The following is a 19,229-nucleotide window of genomic DNA, read 5'->3' as shown; positions in this document are numbered from 1 at the left end:
AATCTGAACGGGTCGGGGTAGTTGGTGTCTCCGGGCAGTGGAGAGGTCAGGACAAACACAAGCTGCTATTCATGGACAAATCAAGTTTATGTGAGAATCCCCCCCTCCTTCAGCCCTCATTACCATCTGAATGCTTCATAACATCAGCGCCTGAAAGTGCAAGATCCTGTCAGAGTGGAAGTCAACAGAGGGACCGAGAGTGAAAGAAACAAAACAAAAAACCCCTCTTTGCCTTGTGTCTCTTCATATGGAATAGACCCCCAGAACCCCCACTCTCTTAAACAACACCACCGCCATATGTAAGCCTGCCACACACGGGTCAACCCCAATGTCAAGCAGAGCAGCTTGTCAACCCATACACACATGCACACACACGCGTGCACACATGATCACACGCATGTGCAAACACACACACGATTAATATTCCACCCAGGCTGTACCATCACAGATCTGATGGGCTCGTCCGGGTTATACGCAGCACACCTCATTTCCTGTGACGCAATGTCTACGTTCATAGACCCGGAAACACAGGGATGTAGAGATAAAAAAAAAAACAGACACAGACTGTGCTCTTTAAGGTGGACCCATGGAGTTGAGGTCATCCAGAGCAGGACGGGGACAGGATGGAGCAGGATACTAAGAGGAAAGAGACGGGATCTGTCCACATTAAACAGAGATGACAAGCTGCTTGAATGCCATTACAGTGAGGATCAAACAACATTAGCAACAAATGAGTGTTTAAGCACGTATACCTTAAGAAAAAGGTCTACAAATACTGCCATCTTATTTTTATTCAAACATTTATAAAAAGTTTTATATAAAACAATATGACAATTTAACAATTTTAAGATATCTCCACATTTATATGTGAAGCTCTTTTGTGTTCTGTTTTGATTTAGTTTTGATTAACAGTTCTATTTGATAAATCTGTGACTGTGATAGTATAAGCATATTTATTAACTCTTAACCAAACATTCTCTTTGCTTCCAATAAAAATTCCCTCAATAAAAGTGCCAAAATTAATATGTATTACTCTATACAGTGATAAGAAGAAATACCAACAACAAAAAACATTTAATATATATGGAAGGATTTCGGTAAATTCAGGCACTTTTTGAAAGTGAGATCAAAAGTGACAGGATTTGTGTGTGTGTGTGTGTGTGTGTGTGTGTGTGTGTGTGTGGTAAGGAATAACTGACTTTAACTATTGTTAAATACTACAATAGACATCCCATTCTTTTGCTCAGCTGCTAAAATTGTTATGCTTATTAAATTAGATATTACAAGAAATTAAGTACATTTACCAGATTTGCACCTTTTTGAGGTATTTTTTTATTAATACTAACAGTTTGGAGAGAATAAAGGGTGAAGTTATATGCAACTTTAACATATTTAACAAATCTGGAACTACATTAAAAAAGGGGGGAGAAAAAACTACAACCCTGCAATAGATGCCAAACAAACAGAATTAAGAATTTAAAAATGACATCAAATAAAACTATTCACATTTTTTCTTTTTTAGAACTTTAAGCATGTAACAAACAAGCATGTTTAGAATTATTCCATTTGAATCATAATGCTGAATGTAACCAGCACACCAAAGTAATCAGCGTGAGATACAATCAAGATTTCCGAAACACAAAGCATGTCTAATTGAATCATGGTAAAAGTTCCCAAAGGCGGCTCTGTGGTCTAGAAACATTAATAACATTTGTGGATTGAACCAAAGATGCCATTTCAAAAGAAAAGAGGCCGGAGATTACACAAAATAAGGACATGACATACACTCAAACCTCTGCAACCCAAAAGCCCAGACTTATGCAACTGACACTCCAGACAGAGCCAATATGGACCCGAGCTCAAATATACCCTGACCACCATTAAGGTCTGATCTTATTACAGCGTGGTCTGGGGATTTGGACCGACGCATCCCATCCCCTCCTCCCCCCCCCCCCCCCCCCCCCCCCCGACACCAGGGCACAGAGTTCACCGCGCTCGGCTGCTGGCAGACGGCTCTGGTTCATACTTCTGAATCCCTCAGCTGTGTTACGCTCGCCCTCTGCTCTGTCGGACCCCTCGAGAGCTTTCTGTCTCACGAGCGCACGCATATGTTTGTCTCTCCGGCCGGCCGTAAGTGAAACCAATCACAGAGGCTGTAAACAGAGACCCAACCCCACTCCCTGAAGACCGGTCCCGGCCCAGATCGGGTTCCCACTCACAGAAAAAGCCTCAGTGTATCGTCCTATAGTGGAGAGGTTTTTCATCTGGAGAGGAATCAAATTCTGTTCAGTTGAGTTTCAAATATAAAGCCAGACAATCATTAGTGAAGATGTTCAATTAACACATTCGCCGGATCATTGTCATTTTAAATGAATAAAAGGACTTTAGGGCTGTTGGGGCTGCACAATTAATAAAACTAAAAAATTAAGATTAAGATTACAGATGGCACAATGAACTATCATGAAAAGTAACAATTACAGTTTACCGGTATTTATATCTGTTTATGTCCTGTTACATAAAAATATTCCATTTGTAACATGTTTTGCAGCAGTTGAGCATTGCAACCAAATCACAGACATGTCTTGCAATGTAGACAATTGGACCTCCATTGTCAAATAATGAAAAAGTTGGTAACACTTTACAATAAGTTTTCAGTTGTTAACATTAGTTAATAGCAAGTAGTAGATAGCAGATATTTATAAGTAGTAGATATTATTAGTAGATATTTTAGTCAATACGTTACTAAAATAAAAAGTTGTATTTGTTAACATTAGTTAATGCACTGTGAACTAAGTTAACTAAGTTAGTATTTTTATTAACTAATGCTATAAGATGAATAAATACTGTAACAAATGTATTGCTCAATTAATGTTAGTTAAAACATTCATTAATGTTAACAAATGAGACCTTATTTTAAAGTGTTACCAAACATTCTATTCTATTAATCAATTATAATAATCAAAATTAATAATAGAGATAAATGTCAACATAATTTTTAATCCTAATTGTGCAGCTCTAAGTAACATAATTAACTTGCTATTTATTATAATATAATATAAGTATTTAACTAATTTACTTTTTTGGTAAAACACCTGCACTTTAGAAATTGTGTGTGTGTGTGTGTGTGTGGGGGGGGCACTGTCCTGTTCTTGAATCTTGAGACGTCAGAGTGAAAAAAATTCGAAGGAGAGAAGGAGAGAGCCTTGTTGGCAGAGCGATGGCCTCATTTTCAACCTCCATCTATTCATTCTCTGCATTTCAATTATTTTAGATGTGTAATCCTTTCACTCTCAATAGCAAATGTAATCGTCCCCATGGCCACCGCACCAGACCGGTCAATATAAACCTAGACGACTCATTACTTCACAGGCTGCTGTCTACAGATGCTGGAGACTTCATGAGCACAATAGCAACACAAGCCCCTGCCGCTATTGAGTTTCAACTTCCCAGATCTCCCTTTATTGCCTCTAAACTTGCCTCTCAAGGGCGCTTTAGTCCAACACATATACACACACACACACACACACACACACACACACACACACACACACACACACACACACACACACACACACACACACACACACACACACGTCGGCAATGCATTCCCCTGTCTGCCCTAGAACGTGAGGATCCTTTTGTATTTTGAGGAATTCTATTTTTCTCCTCAAAAATGCGAATCTAAAATAAAATATACTTGACATTTGAAAATTTTTACATAATTGTATGCTTCTTATGCTCGTTTTCATATAACTCGATGGAAGTCGGTTTTGTAGCTAGAAAGAAAGACAGTCCAAGAACTAAAAACATAACACAATATAGTTGTACTAACAAGAGAAAAAGAAAAGCACTCAAACATTCATAAACACTGCTAAAATAAATAAATAAATAAATAAATAAATAAATGTAGGAGACTGATTGCTTCTGAAACCTACAGCAGCTTTGTATTTGAAAATGAATCGCATGAAAACATGAATCACATTTCACTAGAAAATCAAAGGATAATAAATCATATTTTATATTGTGACATTAAATTAATGTCAAATAGGCCAATTTTACAGCTACTGTACATTACAATTATTGTAATGCTTCCAAGCATTATAGTTTTAAAAAATCCCATTATACTGGTTCTATTTACAGTAATTTTTTACTTTCTTACAAAAATAAATTTCACAGAGCTATTTAAAAAATAATTATATATTGAGCAGCACAACAAAAACTACCATGATCCATAAATATTTAGCAATTTAATTATGCCATTATTGTTTTCACATAAGATTAATATCATGATATTTTTTTTTTCATTACAGTAAAAGGGGGTAAAATGTGCTTAACGCTTTGTGAAAATAATGTCAAAAAACATAATTTCAAAAATATTACTTTTAATTTATTTTTCATTTTGTGGAGAATTATGTCCCAAAAACATTCTTGGCAGGTTTCTTGAGTATCAATCTAGTCTTGATGACACGACAAGACAAACTAGTGATCTTCTAATTGCATGCAAACAAAAGGAGAGTTTAACCCCTCACTGAGCTGCCCAGGACAGCCTTTGTCTCACACTAAATATGTGTGTTTGCCTTTTGTGCCTGAAATAGTCCCCTCTCTTCAGACAGCAGTCAAAAGCCCTTGATGAAGAGTAGCTCTCAATGCAGTCCCACCCCGTCCCTTTAGGACATCAGAAAGGCAAGAATGAACGACTGCTGGACATTTAACAAGTAAACAAGGACGAAACAAGGCAGCCGTAAAAGCAAGGAGATGCATTTCACCTCTAGAGCCTGTCACCACGCAGCTGCCAGGGAGTAGGAAGTGATGTCACGTGAACTAGGGGACTGTAGTGAACATTAACTAAACACAAATGTTTTATTTTGTTCCGTAAAACATGCACACACTCTGAAAGGTCACTAAAAATATCAGTAAAAGGTTAAAAAAAACATCACACCTGCACAAACAGTTTGTCTTTGTAGAATATGTGGAAACAGATAAAAATGCATGTGACATTTAACACAGACATAGCAGCCCTCCACTGCTTTTCACAATAGATTTGTCATATTGTCAAACCTGCATTTTTTTGGAAAATGAATAAGAACAGTAATTCAATAAAATATCTTTATTATAAAAGTTTTTTTATATAGTATACTAAAAATATTGCCTTTCAAATGTTGAAACCTTTGAAGTTACCTGTCAAAAAGAAAGCTAAAGAGAGAGAGAGAGAGAGAGAGAGAGAGAGAGAGAGAGAGAGAGAGAGAGAGAGAGAGAGAGAGAGAGAGAGAGCGAGAGAGAGAGAGAGAGAGAGAGACTTTTTGAAGAATTCTGACATTTTTCAGACAATTTCTTTTTATTCTTCTTATTGTTTAGTCTTACAATCATCATAAATCCTCCTGGACAAGGTATATAAACCTTTAAATGTAGAAAAAACCTGGTCTACACTTTTATAGAAGATTGAGTTAAATTAAATTTGACTAGAATAGGGAACTTTCAGGCTGTCTGCTGGGGATTTCAGGGCTTTTTTGGTCCTCTTTCAGAGCGATCTGGCCCATTCAATGGTTCTGAATGAGAAACGGATCAGTGCAAACACACACAGTCTCCAGTTCAGACATGACATCATCTCTTTTATGGCTCTCCAGGACACAAATTGTGTGTGTGTGTGTGTGTGTGCGTGTGTGCGTGTGTGTGTGTGTGTGTGTGTGTGTGTGTGTGTGTGAGAGAGAGAGAGAGAGAGAGAGAGAGAGAGAGAGAGAGAGAGAGAGAGAGAGAGAGAGAGAGAGAGAGAGAGAGAGAGAGAGAGAGCTTCTTAGTGCCATTTCTCGGTACTGTAGTCAAACTAAACTAATAATTTGTGGAGTGTCAGAATCCGGCCTAAACTACTAAGGAACTAAAGCCTGAATGAATGAGAGAAAGAGTTATGTTTTAAACACAACCTCTGTAACACTTGAAATCTTGAAAACATAAATAAATAATTATTTTTAAGTTAAACCAAAAAATGCTGGATAATAATAAATGTATAAATGTATCATTATAATATTAATTTACACATCATAATATTTAAAACGTAACAAAACTGTTATAAATATATAATGAATATTGGATGCTTGAATAGATTTTTTTTTTTTTAACTGGAAAGTCTGCCTAAAATTACATTTATTTAATTAAAATAAAATAACTAATTTGAGGAAGATAATAATCCACACATTATAGACAAAAAAGTGATGAAAATAAAAATAAAATAACGAACTATTTAAAAAAAAAGAATAAGCAGAAAGAGAGTAAAGATAATCTGAAGACAGCGGAGTTTCTATCCACAAGTTGTCCAAAAAGTTTTTCAACTACACAATCCAGACCCATCTAGTTATGATCTTTATAACAAGAGCTTCTGAGGAAACCTAATACCTAGAAAAACATGTCTCAGGCCCGGATCCTGGTCACCAGAACTGTCTGACCACATAGCACCTTGAAACTCACAGCTCATAAAGCTCTGTGGCAAACTGCGGTTTCACTCTCCTCCCGGCAAATGACAGTGTGACAAATTTACAGCCCGCGAGGCAGTTAAACACATTCGGCACTCAGCGTTCTGCCTGTCAACCGAGAGCAAGTACGCATCCACCTTGTAGTCCGTTAGAACCGCAGCAGAGCGATTGGAACACACACACACACACACACACACACACACACACACACACACACACACACACACACACACACACACACACACACACACACACACACTAACACACACACACTAACACACACACACACACAAACACACCAGTGTTCCTTTCCTCCCTGTCAAAATCACTGAGTTAAGAGCATTGAGGGCTGAATCGATGTTCTGTCTAAGCTGCGCCACTTCTGATGCTGGACAAAAGACTAAAAACAAAAGCTAAACAAATGGACATTGTTTCTACAGTCCAGTTTAAGAATGAAATGAAAGTCATAACAAATCTTGTGGAAACTGGTTAATTCGTGAGACAAGGACCGCAATCCTCTAAAGTACAGTAAGAAGAGTTCAAGTTCATAGTGGTACAGTATAAAACTGCAGAAGTAGTGACTGTTTCCAAACATTAGGAAGCCCACAGAGGTCATGCACTTTTTCAGTCAAAAGTTATCTTTTAGCAGAAAAAAACCCAAAAAGCAATAATGCCACTATATACTGTAACATATCTACCAATATCAAATAGCTGTCATCCTGCCATAGTAAGCCTACATGCAACTATAGATATACTGTAGATATAAAGGACACTGATATAGATAAAGGAAGCTGATATTAAATACTACTTTTGGGAAAACTGAGATTTCCTAGGATGTGACATTTTCAGAATTATTTTGCATGAAGCTTTAATTATGTCATATTAAATGAGACTTTCTATACTTCAAAATATTGCAAAAAAATAAATGTGGTAACTATATATAAAAATATGGCAAACTAATGCATTATAGAACGAGAGAGAGAAGCCTATAGAGAAAAAAAAAAGTTAGGCTCAATAGAAATAGATTTTCCTCTGTAATAAACCTAAAATTAGATGGAACATTTGTCTAAACTGAGTACTGGAAAGGAGAGGAGTCTCTGTTTTTTAAAAGCCAGGCCATCAACTTGATGTGCCCTGAAGAAATTTTAATATAGAACAGCAAAGAGCTAAAAATAAACCATCTGCCACAAAGACTTCAGAAGGCCTCATTAAGAAGGTGTGCAGATCTGTTACTTCAGAGGATAGTGACCTACATACCTAAAATAGAGAACTAGATTCAGTGGTGGCCCCTCGCTCTCTCTGTGCTAAGTTGACAACTAAACTGCAGTATCCCACCTTACACACACACACACACACACACACACACACACACACACACACACAAATGGCCTGCAAAACTACTCCTTTGCCATTTTGTCCTCCTGCTTTTTTCTTTTTGTGCATTCCCTCTTTTCCATGCCTCTGGCCGTGCTTTGAAACAGCACTCTAGAAGAGAAAGCCGTACGATAATGCCTGTCCAAACATCTCATTCCTGTGACACAAGGTCGTCTAAGTGGGCAACAGAAAAAGATGAACAGAGGCTTTTCTTAAAGAAAAGGACATTTTACAAGACTCCAGCTTTGGAAGAACAGGTGCCACAGCATCAGACAGACAGGTTGTATAAAAAACGAAATAATGTGAATAAATGTAACCACCAGGTTTCAGATTGATAAGAACCAAACAAAAGATACTTTTGGGACAGAACTTTTTTTTTGACTAAAATTACTGTACACTGAGAAATACCACAAATAATAAAGCAGACATTCATTAGTACAAATATGTATTGTATAATACAACATAAAGCATATTTGATCTATTGCCAAAGTTCCTGAATAAATTACCAACCAAGTAAAAAAATTGAGCTTGAATTGCCCATTTCAGCTAATTATTGTTTATTAATTTAGCCTCTGGTAATGAAATTGCTGCTTAAAAAGGTAAACAAAAGGGCCTCTATATATTTATCTATATCTATATTTCTTTAAGATTAATGCACTCCCTGAAAAATATTCTGGCAAAAAAATGAATGAACAAGTTCAGAGATGTCCTTAAATACTGTGTGAAAGCATCACAGATTCAAAACCCGGCAGCCATAAGTATGTAACAGTGTGAGCGGCTCTCTGTACAGTCCTTCCAACAGTTTACGCAAAGTTTCTCACTCTCTGCCAAGTTTAAAGCATGCCGTCGAGTCCCATAACTTCCATAAGCAATACTAGAGGATTTACAAACATTCATAAACGGTCTTTATCTGATCGTAGTCCGTATTTGGTATGTACATACACACACAGCGCCAATGCCTCCGGCCGTGACCCTTTAGCCCAGCTGCAATTCAAAAGCACAAAGCTCCCTTTTCACGAAAACCTGCAGCTCAATGCGAGTGATAAACTGCCCGAGTTGTTTCTCACAGGAAACTGAGTTCTTGACGGTTCAGAGAGGCAAAGAGAAGCTAAACAAAACAGCACAAAAAAGAACATCAAGGACTGTACGATCCTTTGTGTCCATGCAACTTTAGCAAAAAAAAACAAAAAACAGCATAGTACTCACGCTGAACACGAGTGCCTGGCCTTGTGAAGGAAAGAATCCTACTAGTTCTGGTCCATTTCGTGTTTCGCCGCCGCCATAAAAATCTCCCTCCTAGCCGGAGCTCCGGAGACTGGCGAACCAACCAGAGGGCCCCCGGGAAAACTGCCTGCCTCTCGCTGCCTGTCAGGCTAGGAAACCGGCTTCTGTGTGGGGAGCAGCTGTTCCCCTCCACCTCCTCCTCCCAACCGCAGCAGTTCTGTACAACCACACAAAAGCGGACGGAACGCGGATGCCTCCTCCCAGCAATCGCACAAGCGCAGATGAGCGGGGCTGAAAGGCTGAGCCTGGTGGTCAGAGAGGCAGGTATTTAGTTCGCACCGTTTTCTAGTTTGTGGACTCGCTGCTTTTTCAAGAGTGGGAGGGGACAAGCTGAAAGATTCTGGGCGAGGAAACGGCACATAATCCCTAACGGCAGAAACTTCCTACTCGCTGGTAATAAGCAGGACATCCCCCGTCCGAGGGAGCAGGAATGCGAGGCCCACTTTCAAAGAGGCCCAGTTACAAACAGGGCACAAAGTCACTTCAGCGTGACCTGGGGGTCAGACACGGCAAGTGTGTGTAAGAGAGCCTGTGTGTGTGTGTGTGTGTGTGTGTGTGTTTAAGCAGACATAACCACTAAACAGACGTGTGTCTAGAGTAAGTACAGCACTGCTGAATGCAGAGAAGAGACAATCATCTGCGATTTTAAACTATTCATTATTATACATATTAACCTTCCTAAAAGATTTGTGAATATATTAATTTGCTTTACTCTTCTTGAAAACAAAATTTACTTTCTGAATACATTCTTTTTTGTGAATGATTCATCTTTTTGTGAAAATTGGTCATCTAAACTATCAAAATCGACTTTTCTTTTTAACTGACATCATCAAGCCCACTTATTTTGTACTCCACCGCTTTATCCACCCGTCAGAATACCTTATTAACATACTACTCCCACTATCACTTACCACGTTTGTGAAAATGAGCAGTTTACACCACGGAACATTGTGCACTTGACAACAGCAACTTTCATTTCCAATGTGACAGATGAACTGCGAGTAATATCAGCTGTGATTTTAAACTCATTCTTGGCATTATGTTATTAACAGACTGCCAAAAGGTACACCAAATTGGATTAAAAATGCAAATGATAACTTTGCCAAATGATAACTTGCCACATGCCGAAAATAAACATGCAATTTACATTTGCATTCGGCAGACGTGTTTATCCAAACCGACTCGCATTGCATTCAAGGTATGCATTTCAATAGTTCATGCGTTCTCTGGGTATCAAACCCAGTACCTCGATGTCACTAGCACCATACTCTACTGTTTGAGCAACAGGAACACTCTACTTCAACTTGATGAGGTCACGTGATTACATTGTACTGTACCACTGTTTGAATAATGTATAGAGGAATAATGTTTAATGTTTCATTTACTATTTAAAAAAAATTGTAGGCAGCATGTAGTGCAGTATTCAGTATGCTAGCATTCTGGTCTGAACAGAGCCCCATAGCTTTTCACAATCCCATCAATATAACAATGGATAAAAGTTCTGCGCAAACATTCTCCGTTTCACATGAAAATATGACACATTACAGAAGTAAGATGTTAACTATGAGGAAATGTGTTCAGTGTTTTAGTCACCTTCTCCAGAAGAGCTGCTGCGCTGGCTGAGTCTCTTGAGGAGAGGAGAGGCGAGCTGAGAATGTGGAGAATTCAAATCATGTTTAACGAGGCTGTGGATCTTTACACTCACGTCACCATTTCAAGTGTCTGCAGCAAAAAATAATAATAAAACGTCAGAAGTCAGAAAATAACATATATGACCAATCATTCAAACTGGCACTCATTTTAAACACGTGGAGTAACTTAAATAAAGGTAACTTTAAATAATGGGAACTGTAACACTCAATAATTTAAATAACACTTAACACTTCGAAACAGTTAAACAAGTTGATATGTGAACAATTAAATTAGATTACTTTGAGAATGAAGCATCTACAAATTTTAATTGTGAGATAAAATGACACTCCACAGCAAACAAATACAAAATACATAACTTCTTAATACAAAACCATTTGTATTTAAATTTGCAGATAAGACCAAAAAAAACATAAAATTGGCCTAAAAACACTATATTTAAAGACCAACTTAGATAAACATCTAATATGTTCCAGCACCACTTCTATAGACTGCAAGACTAGATACATTCATTTCAAACCACTTTTTAAAATATTAAGATCCAGAGCTACTTATAATTATGGGTTGTTCACACTGCAGTCTGCAGAACAGCGATCTGAAACCCTGATGTAGCTTTCACTAGAAGTTACAGCTGCTCACTGACATACCATGCAGGCACTTGACAAGTATTTAAAAACATATCCCTGAAGCCAAACGTAAAACAACGCAAGTTTTTCTATCAAGGTGCAAAAAGAAGCAGGAAATCTGGACATACAACGTATCTTACCAGATCAGATTTTGCCTTCATAACCAGTATGAAGAAAGAACTATCTTTGTGTTGATTTTATGTTCAAAAGTTGGAAAATATACCACAAAAATTAACTCCCTTTATCCTTTGTTGATCAAGGTGTTCAGCATACCAGCTTCATTCTACATGAAATTGCCATACAATGATACCTCCATTGACTTTTAGTCACACCAGATTTTTTTTTTTTTTTTGTAGAGATCAAGTAGAGATTTATGGTTTAGGTTTATTCTTTTTGTAAGATCCAAGTCAAGATATATTTATAAACTAGGAAGTCCAGTAGTGGTTGATTGATCCAAATTTTAATTAAAGATGCATATAGAGAGCAGTGTGCTTTATAAAACACGTGCAGCTTTACAAAAAGCTGCAAAAATGAATTGACACAAAATGAATTCTAAATAGTACTCAAGATTTTTTTAGATAACAGGAAGATGCACATTATTCAGTCAGGAAAATGAAAGACTTGAAATTGACTCGAGGGGAAACTACCACTTAAACTGGCAAATGGGCACAGATCTTGGCCGATGCCAATATAAAGAGTGTCTCTAGTGTCATTTGGTGAAGAATCGATTGCCATCTATGCATCTGAAAAAGAGAGAGAGACAAAAAGAGAGATTGACGGCATGTCAGAGGTAAGTGAAACTCTGGAACCCTTCCAGGGTTGAAATGACCTAAGAGCTATTCATCCATCTCATGGCATATTTCCTGTAATCAGAGAATTATGGTGATTGAAAGTGATTGGTCAGGGTCAGCACTAATGCACAATAAAACCAAATGCTGAGCTGGGAAACATGGGGACCGATCAAAACCCCAACCGTGCAATCCCGTAACCAGGACAAAGATAGTGAAGAGAGATGGCCTTCCATCAGCGATGCCGCTCTGATTCCTGAGGCAGAATCACTCATTTGGAGAGCCAATCAGCCTTTGAAAAGCTTTACGATGAATCTAATTCATTATCGTGTGATGTCACAATGCTACTCACCTGTGATTGGTCACAGAGAAGAGCCATTTGTTGAAACGAGGCCACTGGGGTGCCGCGATTGGCTGTCGGCTCCTGGTAACAGTGTGGCCTGTGCGGAGACAGAGCCCAGCTTGTATCTTATTTGTCGACTGATGGGAATCTTGTTGAGCCAGCTGCGTTTCCATGGAAGAGGCACCTTGAGAGGGTCCCAAAACCACCCAGAGCCCCCCTAACTCTCTCAATCTGACTGCCCCGTCCCGACCCGTCTCGCTTTAACCGCGCACCCCGCTGGGTTGCAGTGTTTGCGGTAAAATCACCGTCTCTGACACCCAGACGCCAGCATTTCGGAGAAAGCATCATTAAACACGATGGCTGGCAATATCACCTCATTTTTCTCGCTCTCGCTCTTATTTTTTTCCGTTTTTCTCTGGTGGCGGCGTGATTCTTTTCTCAAGCTTTAGCACACTAAAGAGGCGACCGTTGATTGATATTCAGTTCAGGAAGGGAAAAAACTCTTGAACAAAAAATATCTCCAATGAATAGCTTTGAACAGAATGTCCTCTTCTGTCGGGTTCTAAGAGAACAGCCTCTGGCTGCCTCAAGGGATCGTGGATATTTTAGCAGACGGTTACGCTCTGTATCCACTCCTGGTCTTGAATTTTGTCAGTCAAAATCATTCTGGACAGTCTGAAATAAAATAATACCAAAAGAAACAGACTGTACCAGAGAAAAGAGCATTTGGAGTAAATCAAACACCGCATGCTGCGACAATCGGCCGGTCACATGGGACTCAGCGCAGCAAAAAAAAAGACAATAGAGCGGCCATATTTGTCCGGTTCTCTTTTTAGTGCTGATTCAGAGTGAGATCATTAAGCAAATCTTAAGACTTCTACCTAAACAGAGTTTATAATGACAAAACATTGAAGCAAATGAAGACAATCGGGGTACTTTATAAAACTATGGCACTTCTGCTGCAAAACAGCATGCTGAGAAAGCCAGATGAGTTGATTAAATGAAAATTAAAGATGAAGACCAAGAGCCAAAGCAAAAACTTCTTTTTTTTTTTTTTTTTTTTTTTTGATGAACAAAAAATAAAATAATTATTAAATATATTGATGCAGGAATTAGTACTAAAACCCAGAAAGGAGTTAGCATTGCTGAATTTCCCGTTCCACTGTCCCGGAGTCAATGAGATTTTTGAATGGGTTTTTGGTTAAAGTCACCATGAAATCAAAATGAACAATTCTTATTATTAATGGAATATTGCAATATTTATTATAAAAACTTTATTTATTGAAAAAACTTCCGTTTCATGCTGACTTTAAATGCTTGAAATAAAGTCTTTGGTTAACACAAGCTCAAGTAATGTTCAAGTTTTATTCTATGACATAAAAAACATCAGTAAAAATATCCCACTAACAAGTGGCTAAATGGGACTACAGAGGCTGCCGGGGACAATAAACATCACCCCGAACAGGAAAACTCTCTCCACTTTCACAGCCTCGCTGTGTTTATACTCACATTCCTTCAAAGTATTCTAACTCAAGCTTCCCTACTTATAGATTTTAAATACAGATTAAATGATTTGTCAGAAGTTTAGCAGTCGAGCAAATGTGGTGTAGTTAAAGGGTCATGAAACCCTAAACCAAATTTTGTGAGTTATGTGTGGTGAAAATGCATTGACATAGAAGTCAATGTTACCATCCGTTAGTGTTAATTGTAGGAGAAAACTAGTTAATTTTAAACAGTTTTGAGCTATTTTCAACTATCGTGTTTAAATTCGTCTTCATGTCAACGTTTTCTCGTACTATAGTTTGGCAAGGACTCGTATGTGTCTCATAATTATTCACGAGACTGCATGTCCTTATCCTTCGAGAAGACGCCTTTCTTAGTTCTTCGTGACAGCACGCATTGACTTCCTATGACAGGCGCTTCAAACAGTGAGATTGCATACAGTAAGTGAGAGATAACTTTTTGCCTTGTAAGAGTTTCTACGTCGCATAAGTTCTCTTTAATAGTTGCAGAGTTTTCGACACAAACGCGATTCATCCACACTGAGTGTTACCGTTCTTTACGGCACTTTAACCGATCAAACAGCAAATATACCGCAGCAAAATAACTCTCAAAAGTGATCAAAGATAAAACAGTATCTTTGGAGATACTATATTTTGCCCATTTTGCCCTTTCTCATTTAAACTTGTCAACAAACTTAACGTGACTGTGAGTGCATTAGCAGCTAGTTGTGAATCACAGGTATTTATAATGAGATGAGGACATGACTGCAGCTGGCGATGAAGCCGAAACCAGCACGTTCAGTGCAAGTAGCCTTTGACTATTTATTTTTTACTTAACATTCATTTATTCATCAGTTATAAATCCTTTTTGAAGGATATTGGTTTACTTTTTCCCTTTTGAGCTTAACTGAGATTTGAGTGTATAAAAAGCTGTTGTGTCGACCTTGATTTATTGCAATTTTGAGTTGGTCAGTTTTATTTTAGAAAATAAATGTGATTGCTCTCCTCACAAATCAACTGTTTCTTGTTTTTCACTGGCATGTCTCTCAGAATAAACCTTAATCAACTCACACATCAGTTGTGGTGGACGGAAGCTCAAGCATGTTCGATTGAATTGAGAGAACCAATGAGGTTCATTCTCGTGTTACGCAGCACGTTTGAGCTTCTGCGAGAACCAATGAGGTTCATTCTCGTGTTACGCAGCACGTTTGAGCTTCTGCAAGAACCAATGAGGTTCATTCTCGTGTTACGCAGCACGTTTGAGCTTCTGCGAGAACCAATGAGGTTCATTCTCGTGTTACGCAGCACGTTTGAGCTTCTGCAAGAACCAATGAGGTTCATTCTCGTGTTACGCAGCACGTTTGAGCTTCTGCAAGAACCAATGAGGTTCATTCTCGTGTTACGCAGCACGTTTGAGCTTCTGCAAGAACCAATGAGGTTCATTCTCGTGTTACGCAGCACGTTTGAGCTTCTGCAAGAACCAGTGAGGTTCATTCTCTTGTTGCACAGCACGTTTGAGCTTCTGCGAGAACCAATGAGGTTCATTCTCGTGTTACGCAGCACGTTTGAGCTTCTGCAAGAACCAATGAGGTTCATTCTCGTGTTACGCAGCACGTTTGAGCTTCTGCGAGAACCAATGAGGTTCATTCTCGTGTTACGCAGCACGTTTGAGCTTCAGCAAGAACCAATGATGTTTGCTGATCAATGTTTATGTGAATAAAAGCCTACTGTAAATTAAATCTGTTCATCATATAAAGCGATCAAGTCTCTTCAGAAGATTTGGACTAAACTGCTCAATTTATATGGATTAGTTTTACGATCTCTTTATGAACTTTTTGAAGCGTCAAAGTGGTAGTTGCTTAGCTGTCAATGGAGGGACAGAAAGGTCTCAGATTTCATCTAAAAGATCTTAATTTGTGTTCTGAAGATGAACGAAAGTCTTACGGGTTTGGAACGACATGAGGGTGAGCAATTAATGACAGATTTGGGTGAACTAACCCTTTAAGCTGAAATAAAATATACATATTATTAGATTAAACACTTAAAATTCAAAATGTTGCCTTGGATTTAAGATGAAAAACTAAAATGACTAAAACCGCACTAAAAATTAATTAAAGCTATACAGAAATTTAATAAAAAACTAATAAAAATGAGTATTAAAACAACGTAAAATTAAGAATAACCACGTCATTCAGTAAAATTATGACAAATGGCCTTACATTTTTAAAAGAAGCAGTGATTTAAACAGGCCCCTGCATTTTGCAATGTATTTGCTAATGTCTCTGTGGACCTACAACAGACGCAGAGGGCAGCTGAGTCTTCGATTTTTGACTCGCACGGCCAACCGCGACCCCCGGGCTCGACGTGTCAGGTGTCACCGGGTGTCTAGACAGTCAGACAATGAAATATCTCCATGGAAACGGGCAGGCTGTTATCAGCGGAGTGTGACAGTCAACAGTTGGGACAAGTCATGTTTAACAGATACACCGTCTGACCTTTTGAAGACAAACTAATAAAAAAGGCCCCCGAAGGCATCAGAAAGCAATGATTCATTGAAGAGAAGAAGAAAGACGAGGGGACAAAAACTCAATTACAAGGTAAGCAACAGTTCCGGTTGTCTGGACGTGGTTAGATAATGAGACATAAGCAGATAAACCCCTTCACAGATTAACATGGTCTCAGTAAACCAGCTCTGGAGGAAATTCATTTTGAAGACTAATCCTAGGTTGAATGCACATATTCAGGATAAGGAGTGAACAAATGTAATAATTGAAGAATCAACTAGTGAACCCATATTAGTCGACTACAATTATGGGTACTGGGGGAATAAGGGTGGTGGTTAAGGCCCTGGATTAATCCATTCCTAAAATGCAATTATGCTAAACTGCAAAATGTATACAAGGGAAAAATAAGCATACATTTTGTATGGTTGCTGTCCAGTAAAAAAATAAATAAAATAGGATAACACTTTCACTAATGATTAATACATATTAAGAAACATTATTAAATTACATAATGCTTCACATTTAATTACCATACAGTCATATAGTCTCATGTCTAGGTTTTATTTATATTATGACTAATCTCATTCTTCAAAGTAATCCAATCAACCCTGTAGCCGTAATGTTAAGTTATTGTACAAAAAAATATTTAAAATATATATTTTATATATAACGTTAGGCAACGTTTATCAATACCAACATTTGGCCTCAAACTATAACCAGCTTCTCCTGAGTGACATATTAATGAGTCTTCAAGTGTCATTAGCATCCTGTAACAGCAGCAAACACTTCGAATGGTGTATTTCATATTTCAGGGTTGTTTAGTTGAATGTGATGTTATAACAAACGACAGATGTCACTCATTACCTACTTGTATAATTCGTGTGCATGTCAGGGCAGACTGTTCTTCACTTGCCTTAATATTACCTAGAAAGGATTTAAATACGTTTTTTTTTTTGCAACAAAATAACAAACCTCGTACAATATAAAAATGTAACGTTAGACTGTCGGCGGCTCTCCTCCAAAAACTGTAACGTTAGCTCTCCTCACATGCCGCGAGCGCCGATTCGCGCCAAATTGACGTCACGCGCGCATCGAATCCAACACAAAAAGTATTTATCACTTATTATAAATTTATTAATTGTGCAAGCTAAATTCTATATCCACAAATGCAAATATATAAAACAAAAACCGGCCTTTAAACATTTTTATTGTGATATGTTAGCGTATATAAAATTAATTAGTGGTTCATTGAACAAAAAGGCTATGAAAACTAGAAATATTTGTATAACTTACAATTTGTTTGAATGTATGTGATGCCTATCCCCCTGGCAAGGGTAATATTGAGTTGTGTGTTTTGTATACTTTGTATACTGTTATTTACGTTTGAGTAATGAGTAATAAAAAAATAAAATAAAAAAAAAATAAAAAAAAAATAAAAAAAGTATTTATCACGAAATTATATGAGCGCTTAATATTCTCGCTGAATGAGTTGATCGAAACCAGGATTTATGTTTTATTACTTTTTATTTTTGTTGTTTAGTTTTTCCACGCATTGCCAAATTTCAAATAATAGGCTACTAATAAAAAATTAATGCAACTTGATCTTAACACATATTTGGTCTTACCTTCATGCAGTAATCAAGCTTTTAATGCTGGATTTGAGTGATAGAGTATGCTGTCAATCCACATAGAAGAAATCGTATTTAGTGCTTTTGGTCAGTTCGTTCCTTTCTGTTTAGCAAGCAGATCTTTGGCTAGTCTCCTGTGATAAAGGACGGCTCTGCTGCATCTCTCCATCAGTGACCTTATTTCTAAAGTGGGTCACTGAGTGCACAGTTCTGGCAGAAAGGGGGGAGCAATCGAACTCGAATTCGGACCAGGCAATCGAACCAAGTGTGAAAGCATCCTAATACAATAAAACAGTTCAGAGAAAGCATATTTCTTGCTTTCATATTTTAAAGATGGCTGCTCATAATTTTACCCATTTTGTTCAAATGTACTGTACTATGTCATCCAGAATAAGAATAATAGCTATGAAAAGACAAAAAATTGCATAAAACAGACATTTAAAGCACAAATAGAATGGGTATTACAAACGTGTAGGCGTAGTCGGTGTCATACACCTCTCCCCAAATTGCTCACTTGTGGATCAGTACATTAAATCAGAGAGAATCATGCATTTACAGTGAGTTTTGGTTTGTTTATTTGTGTCAGCTTTGTTTAATAGCCTTTAAAGTCATATGCACTGAACAAGCTGCTCTGATCAAAAAAAGAAAAAGAAAATCACACTCTTTGACACAAACATAAAGGTGTAAGTATGTACAATGGTAATGCTCAGTGCATCCATTCAGGAGTTTTCCACCTGTCTGAATGCTAAACTTTTAATTCTAGTTGATGCTTGGCATCAAAACCCCTTTAAAGCTATCTTGAAAAAAATGCAACAAAGCATGTTCAATCTGCACATTATAATATGAATGCACAGCGATGGACTGTAGTATAGTAGAGTACTGTGTACTTCAGTATAGGACTGTGTTCTTATCGGTTTTCTTTGGGAGAGCAATAGTGTTTGTGCCTTTTTACTCTATACCTGGCTTTTTCTGTATCGAAGAAACTTCTTGGTAAACAAACTTATGGTAAAACAAACTCAGGAAGAGTCTAAAAAAGGATTCAGGTGCAGACAAATCTATCCGAGTC

General features: G+C 37.8%; 1 protein-coding gene across 16 annotated transcripts in view; it reads right to left on the bottom strand.

Moving 5' to 3' along the window:
* Nucleotides 1-17,528, bottom strand: part of LOC306991157 (uncharacterized protein) — a 60,879-nt gene extending 43,351 nt beyond the window's left edge. For 5 of the 16 annotated variants that reach the window (XM_079598721.1, XM_079598726.1, XM_079598725.1 and 2 more), the window contains exons 1-3: nt 12,539-12,815; nt 10,716-10,770; nt 9,045-9,367 (exon numbers count right to left, since the gene is read on the bottom strand). In XM_079598721.1, the coding sequence (XP_079454847.1) occupies nt 9,212-9,367; nt 10,716-10,770; nt 12,539-12,702 (375 nt within the window). In that variant the 5' untranslated portion in view covers nt 12,703-12,815 and the 3' untranslated portion in view covers nt 9,045-9,211. Of the gene's footprint in view, nt 1-1,972; nt 2,265-8,417; nt 8,947-9,044; nt 9,368-10,715; nt 10,845-12,538; nt 12,816-17,403 lie in introns of those variants that run through there. The other 11 variants (XM_079598723.1, XM_079598732.1, XM_079598722.1 and 8 more) reach the window with 8 other exon arrangements.
* Between the last annotated feature and the right edge of the window lie 1,701 nt (nt 17,529-19,229).

Source organism: Phoxinus phoxinus (genome assembly GCF_949152265.1).
Source record: "Phoxinus phoxinus genome assembly, chromosome: 23".
Classification (NCBI taxonomy): Eukaryota; Metazoa; Chordata; class Actinopteri; order Cypriniformes; family Leuciscidae; genus Phoxinus; species Phoxinus phoxinus.
Note: the sequence above shows the minus strand (reverse complement) of the source record. Positions and strands in the feature narration are given on the sequence as shown.